The 6,627-nt window shown below is 36.6% G+C and overlaps 1 protein-coding gene across 1 annotated transcript; it reads right to left on the bottom strand.

Annotated features, from left to right (window-relative positions):
* Positions 1 to 1,108: 1,108 nt before the first annotated feature.
* Positions 1,109 to 4,284, bottom strand: LOC114281804 (BTB/POZ domain-containing protein). Its single transcript, XM_028224384.2, has 2 exons — positions 3,069 to 4,284; positions 1,109 to 2,789 (listed from the first exon to the last, which is right to left on the bottom strand). The coding sequence occupies exons 1-2, from the start codon at positions 4,098 to 4,100 to the stop codon at positions 1,845 to 1,847; spliced, it is 1,977 nt and encodes a 658-aa protein (XP_028080185.2). The 5' UTR covers positions 4,101 to 4,284; the 3' UTR covers positions 1,109 to 1,844.
* Between the last annotated feature and the right edge of the window lie 2,343 nt (positions 4,285 to 6,627).

Raw genomic sequence — 6,627 nt, 5'->3', positions numbered from 1 at the left:
ATACCTGCACGATTATTAGATACTAGAGAACAGTATTGATGCAACTCCTCACCGACAACCCTACAATAACATCATGTCCTAAAGTTTCGGTACAATTATCTATCCAAATTCTGTAGCACTGGCCAATTGGTGTTTGTTTTGAGCAAAAAATACAAAAAAATTCAAGTCAGTTTCTTCTATCAGTACTTGTTGGGGGGTCAGGGGTTCAAAAGCACCATCCGTCCTAGATTTTACACAACTAAGTAAAAGTAGTACCATATGCTTCAAAATAAACTTAGGAATATAATTTCAAAAGAAAAATGGAAACTAAAGCAACTGAACAGATCCACATGGCTTAAAGAACTTACCAAATGAGTTGAAGCAACTTTATTGTGCGTAAACTAGCTGGAATAAACATAATTTGAACAAGAAACATTTATGGAAAATATTTTTACCATGTCTCAAAAGCATCTTCAAGCTTTTCCACTTGCGCTAAAAAATCCAACATATGTTGCTATTCTACATATAAATCAATGTTAACTGTAAAAGCACTCTTTACAATTGATGCCGTCAGACAAACAACAAGAAAGTACTAATCGAACTCCAAGTATTGCTTAATTCTTTTTGGCATATCACATATTATAGAACGTTTGGCTAGTCAACAAAATAAATAGATGCATCAACATGTAAAAAAACAAACAAAAATAACAAGGAAATTATGAATACATACAGTTCCAAAGAAAAATAAATATTAACACATAAATAAATTATGGAGAAGAGATATATCTTTTGATTATAAAAATAAAAAAACACTAGATATTTGAGCTGAACCCAAACACTCAAATGCACAACTGGTAGAAAGGCAGCATCAGGCGGCAATCAAAAGGAAGTTTCCTAATGCCTTCACATGTCCATATATACCTGTATGTCACAAGATTCACATGCAAGTGAGACCAAACCAAAATGTAGTAAACCTCACCACTCTGCCCGTTTTGAATCACCAGATGTAATGAGTTGATAGTGCATTTCAGATTTTTTTTTTTTTTTAATCAAATAAAATTATGTAGAGCCATAATACTTACAGGAGATAATATTTATCATGCAAAATGGATTCACCATGAAAGCAGTATAAACTCAACAAATCTTCCATTAGGGCCATTTTCCATTCAATTATATTTAATCAGAAGCTGGGACAACATTGCACTTCAAAAACATGATATAAGAAAGGATGTTTTTCACACCCTATCTAAACCAATTTATGGTGACCGATTCATCCCAAGTGTGATCACAGTAAGAACCAGTAACTACAACTTCGAACTTACATGAAAAAGCTTAAGGGGAGCAAAACCCATTGCTGCTAATGTCCACTCTCAATTTTCATATGCCTTAGCTTGTCACGTCTACCCAATAGTCAACAGTCCAACAGTCTTGGTTACCAAAATAAAACTCTTTTGTCCAAAAGAACCCTAATTTGATGACATTCAAAACCTAAAAGAATAGGTAACAACAGTCCTTTCATGAGCTAGAAATCAATTCCAATGATATAGCAACAGAAAGAAAATGGCTCACTGGAAGTATTAAATTGAACAGAATTACTCTATTGTGATTATTCCCAACAAAATGTGAAGTTGCAACCAAACATATCTCTCTTCTTCTAGATTAAACCCGGAAACATCTATCAGAGAAACAAATCACCCAACTTCACGAATTCAATCCCTTCAAAATAATTGCCAGGGCTGGTTTAGAATGGAAGCAGACAGAAAAACACCATAATGTCTAATGAGGACAAGGTGATCATAAGAGGATAAAAGGAGATAAAACCATTGTAATGACATTATCCCCCCTTGTTTTGGAATTACTAAATTTCATGAGTTCTCAACCCTTGCGGATGTAACTCGCATTTGCCGGGGCCGTCCAGTATCACCATTTCGTCTCCAGAAAGCCCTCCTCCACCAAACTTCAAAACCTCTCTGTATATTTGGACAATCATCACCGAAGTTCAAAAACCGGTCGAACCAAGACATCAAAATTTCCTGCTGCCAAGCTAGAGGCAGAGTCAGAATAGTGTTGCTCAGACCATCTTCAATTAAATGCCTGTCAAGGCCCTTCGAAGCCCTCTTCATCCACCCAAAATCCTCATAAAATGGAACCAACCAAGTCTGCAAGAGCAAGCACCTTGCATCCTTTGAAGCCAATAGCTGCCCTTTTCCAATCCCAACAAATAACCTAGCTGTCACTCTGCTAATCTCGTACCTATGAATGGCGGGCACTTTAGAATGTACATCAGACAATTCAGATTGCGCTGCCCATGTGTTCAAAAAATCCTCAGCAATCTGTCTATCAATCAAAATATCCAGAATCCAATGCAAATTATCCGCCTGCCGGGCAATCTGAGCCATGTCCTGCAAGTCTGCCACATCTGCTGCCCGTAAAAAGTGGTGGCGAAGCAATTGCAAACACCCATCACAAGCAGAATACAAAGACTCTTTCCTCAAATCATTTCGAGTCGAATTCTCATGGAGCATTTTGGATACCAATCCCTTCATTTCTCGCCTTGCCTTCTCATCTTTTCCTTCCAGCACCACCTGTAAAAGTTTGAGCAGCACTTCTTCATTTCCATTCCCATCCTCAACCCCAGCAGTGACATCAATCAAAACCCTCTTAAGAACTTCCCCTGCCCCAACCCCTTCGAGCCGAAGCTCCGATAACAGAGAAGCCACCTTCTCTTCTTCATCTTCAGCCCATGGAGCAGCCTCTAAGTACTCCAAACATGACAAAACCCCAGCATCAAACCCAATTGCAGCTGAAACCTAAATTACAATAACATGAAACACAATTCAAATTCCTAACAACCCAGAACAAAATGCCAATTAATTTATCATATCATATACACATGCATATCAAACCAAATTGCAGGTGAAACCTAAATTACAAGAACATCAAACAGAATTCAAATTCCTAAAACCCAGAACAATATGCCAATAAACCCATCATTTCATATACACATACAAATAGGTACAAACATATAAATCTACAAATTCAACAAAAGTTCATAGTTTCCTCTACAATGCGCAAATGATTATTAGTACCTTCAAGATTCCAAGTACTCTGGTGACATCTTCCTTCATGAGCTTCTTCCTCAAATCCTTACAATACATCAAACTTAGAGCCTCAATGTAAACTTCAATGTCATCACAGTCAGAAATCTCGACAATGTAGGGGTTAGAAGTTCGCTGCTGCTTCGACCACCGATCGGAAAGCTTAACCGCGAAGAATCGGCTGTGAGCGACCAAGATCTGCCGATGAGCATTCATGGAAACAGTGAGTCCGTCCTTGGAACTCAACGTGAGCTTCACATCGCTCGAATTGGGGTCATTGAACTGACTGCCCGGACTCCGAGAACCCAAAATCTCAGACAATCGCTGTTGAATCAAGGCTTGCTTGTCCTGACCCAAAACCTGGGATTTGCTGACCGACACGGCGGCGTTGGCGTTGGCGTTGGCGGCGGCGGCGGCGTTGGCGTTGGCGTTGGCGGCGGCGATCTGGGATCTGGGAATGGAATCGGGCTCGCTGGCCATCATTTCGAAAAGGGTCGGGCTCGATCGGGCCTTGTCGGAGGGAGGTGGTGGTGGAGACATGGGATTCAATAGTCCAGCAGTGAGAGCCGAATTGAACTTGCTGAAAGAAGAAGGGAAAGAATCGGCGGCGTAGACGGCGGCGGTGGTTGAGGAGTCCATAACTTGAGGAGCAGTAGTGGGTGAGTAACGAATCCCGAGATTTGAGGGAGAGTCAATAAGCGAAGGCGATAGTGAAATGGAAATGGGGTTAGGGTTTGAGTAGCGTTGGGAGGAGGAGGGAGGTGGAGGAGAGGGCGGCGGAGGCGGCGGAGGAGGGAATTTGGAGGCGGGGCAGCACCAGGAGGAATCGGAGGAGACGACGGTGGGGGGGTCAAGCTTACGGTGGTGATATGAGGAGTCAGATTGGGAATGAAAGGAACTGGAGGCGGAGGTGGTGGTGGAGGAGGCGGAGGAGGAGATGGTGGTTTCGCGACAGCGACGGCGCTTGGGCTTGGTGGTGAGTTGGGTTTGGGTTTGGGTTTGGGTTTTGAGGTGGGCTGCCATGAGATAGTAGGAGTGAGGTGAATGGGTAGTAGCAACGGGTAGTGTTTGAGTTCGGTTGTCCTTTATGGCGTCTCGGCATCAGAGTCGAAGAGAGAGAGAGAGAGAGAGAGATGGGGGGTTAAACGATTTTAATGAATGGCGGTGTACACGAGACAGGGAAAAGACGAGCCTCTCAACCAACTTATAAATGAGAAAAATATTTTAAAGCTTTAATTTTTAAGTTTTAAAGGTAGTTTTAATGAGTTGGTAGTAGGTTTCATTCACAGTGATGTGACGTTTTAGTTTTGATTTGTTTTTATTTTTTTTTTTTTTTTTTGTTCATTGTCATGTCATTAGTGCTCCATTAGAGCACCAAAATTAGTAGTCTAAATTATTATTGTATAAATAAATAATGTTATATTTAGGCTTGGTTTGGCATAATTAAAAAAAATTAAAAAATTAAGAAATTATTATCTTATTTAAGTTACATCACTTCTCTACCACATCACTTCAAATTCAATCCATACCTAACCCATATTTCATAAAAAGTTAAAAAGTATACTTATTTAATTTATCCCAAACAACCCCTTAGTTAGGAGGTTTAGAAAGAGATTTAAAAAGAAAAATAAAAAAAAATATGTGAAATATAAGTATATTTTATTTATATTTTTTTTTTAAATTCTTTCTTAAATCTCGCAATTAAATACAGCGTAAAGGAAAAAATAAATATAATATGTTAAAATTGTAAAAAAAAATTATATTTTTTGTAATATTATATTTAGGGTGTGTTTGATTGGGGGGATTATTCACTATTGGGATTATAATCCGGGGAGGCTCTTTATCCGGTGTTTTTTTATTTTTTAGTCTGTCGGATATGAAGTCTGACCGGACTCTTTATCCCCCATATGGGAGACTATTGTGTCCTAGGAGGGGTATGGGATAATTTTTGGAGGACTATCCACTGTTGAGATTAGGTGATGAAATGACCATTTTGATCATCTACTATTTAATTATGTATTATATTTAATAAAATTCAATAAAATTTAAATGTCTCAATTTAAAAATAAAATAATTTTGTTTAACTTTTTATTGATGTTTTATTTATTTAATTTTTTAAAATAATTTTTTATAGATATTTTACTAATGTTTTATTTTAAAATTTTGTTTATAATTTATTTAATTTCATTATTTAAATTTTAATAGATGTTTTATTTAATTTCATTATTTAATTATTTTTTTAAAATAAATTTATTTAAAATTTTAATTAAAAAAATAACATACATTTTTATTGATATTTTATTTATTTTATTTAAAAAAAATAAATTTATTTAATTGTGTAAAAAATAAAATAAAATAAAATTTTATTTAATCTAGCTAAAAAATTAAAATATTAAAGATATGTTTAATATTGCTATTACTTAGTAAACAATTTAAAAAGGGTAAAATAGTCATTTGTTCATTTATCATATCCAGTTTGTCCAACCAAACGTTGGATTCACAAAAAATAGTCCTTTCCAGACATCTAATCCTATGAAAAAACAAACACATGATACATATTTAATCCAACCAAATAGTCCAGGGGATTCACAGTCTCAGGATTCAAGTCCGATGGATTCCAATCCCCCTTATCCAGTCCGTTCAATCAAACACACCCTTAGTTTATAAATTTGAAAAGAGAAAAAGAAAATGTGTATTAAATATAAGGAAAATTTACCCATAAGTCCTAGTTTTTGAAACGTTGAACCATTTAGTCCTAAAAGTTTTCTTATGCTCCATTTAGTCCCATTTTTACATCAACATGATGTGAATGATGTAAATGATCTGATGTTTCATTCTATAATTTCAAAATTTATTGAAATCTGATGAACATTAGATGTTTTTCATCCTATATTTTCAAACATTATTGAAATTTGATGAACATTAGATGTTTGAAATCCAATGTTTGTAACATGACTCTGATGTTATTAACATTGTATCTGATGTTATTAACATTGTAATGGGACCTTTCAGTCTATAAGAAAACTTTTAGGACTAAACAGTGCATAAGTTATTAATTTGGGATTTATTGGTGCATCCCCCTAAATATAATTATATTTTATTCACATTTTGATTTCTTTTAAAAAGTGTTTAAAAAATGGCCTGGCTTTGGTCTAGTCCACCATCGGACTGGACCGTGTTGTTGGGCCCGTGGGGGCCCACCACGGGTCTCGTTTTGAAAATCTGAACCGTTCAATGTGTACAACTCGTCGAGTACTATATGCCTGTGTAAAATCACGTTGATCGGATATCGATAACTATGTGATCAAAACAGTTTTTTTATCAACCGTTAATTCATTCACCGTCCATTTTTTTTATACAAAACAAATTAGTTCACATAGCTATCGATATCTGATCAACGTAATTTTTCACAAACATATAGTACTCGATGAGCTCTACACATTAACGATTCAGATTTTCAAAACGGAATCCGTGGTGGGCCCCAACGAGTCCAACAGCACCGTCCAGTCTGATGACGGACTGGACCAAAGCCAGACCCTTTAAAAAATAT

The sequence above is a fragment of the Camellia sinensis genome, chromosome 13 (assembly GCF_055761805.1).
Source record: "Camellia sinensis isolate YWXY chromosome 13, ASM5576180v1, whole genome shotgun sequence".
Classification (NCBI taxonomy): domain Eukaryota; kingdom Viridiplantae; phylum Streptophyta; class Magnoliopsida; order Ericales; family Theaceae; genus Camellia; species Camellia sinensis.
The sequence above is the reverse complement of the archived record's forward strand: the minus strand, read 5'-3'. Positions and strand labels throughout refer to the sequence as shown.

What these genes read in the sequence shown, in the direction of transcription:
- LOC114281804 (XM_028224384.2), bottom strand. Translation starts at nt 4,100, where the DNA reads ATGGCAGCCCACCTCAAAACCCAAACCCAAACCCAAACCCAACTCACC. An exon ending in GAGTACTTGGAATCTTGAAG is followed by an intron (nt 2,790 to 3,068) that starts GTACTAATAATC and finishes ATTGTAATTTAG; the next exon opens with GTTTCAGCTGCAATTGGGTT.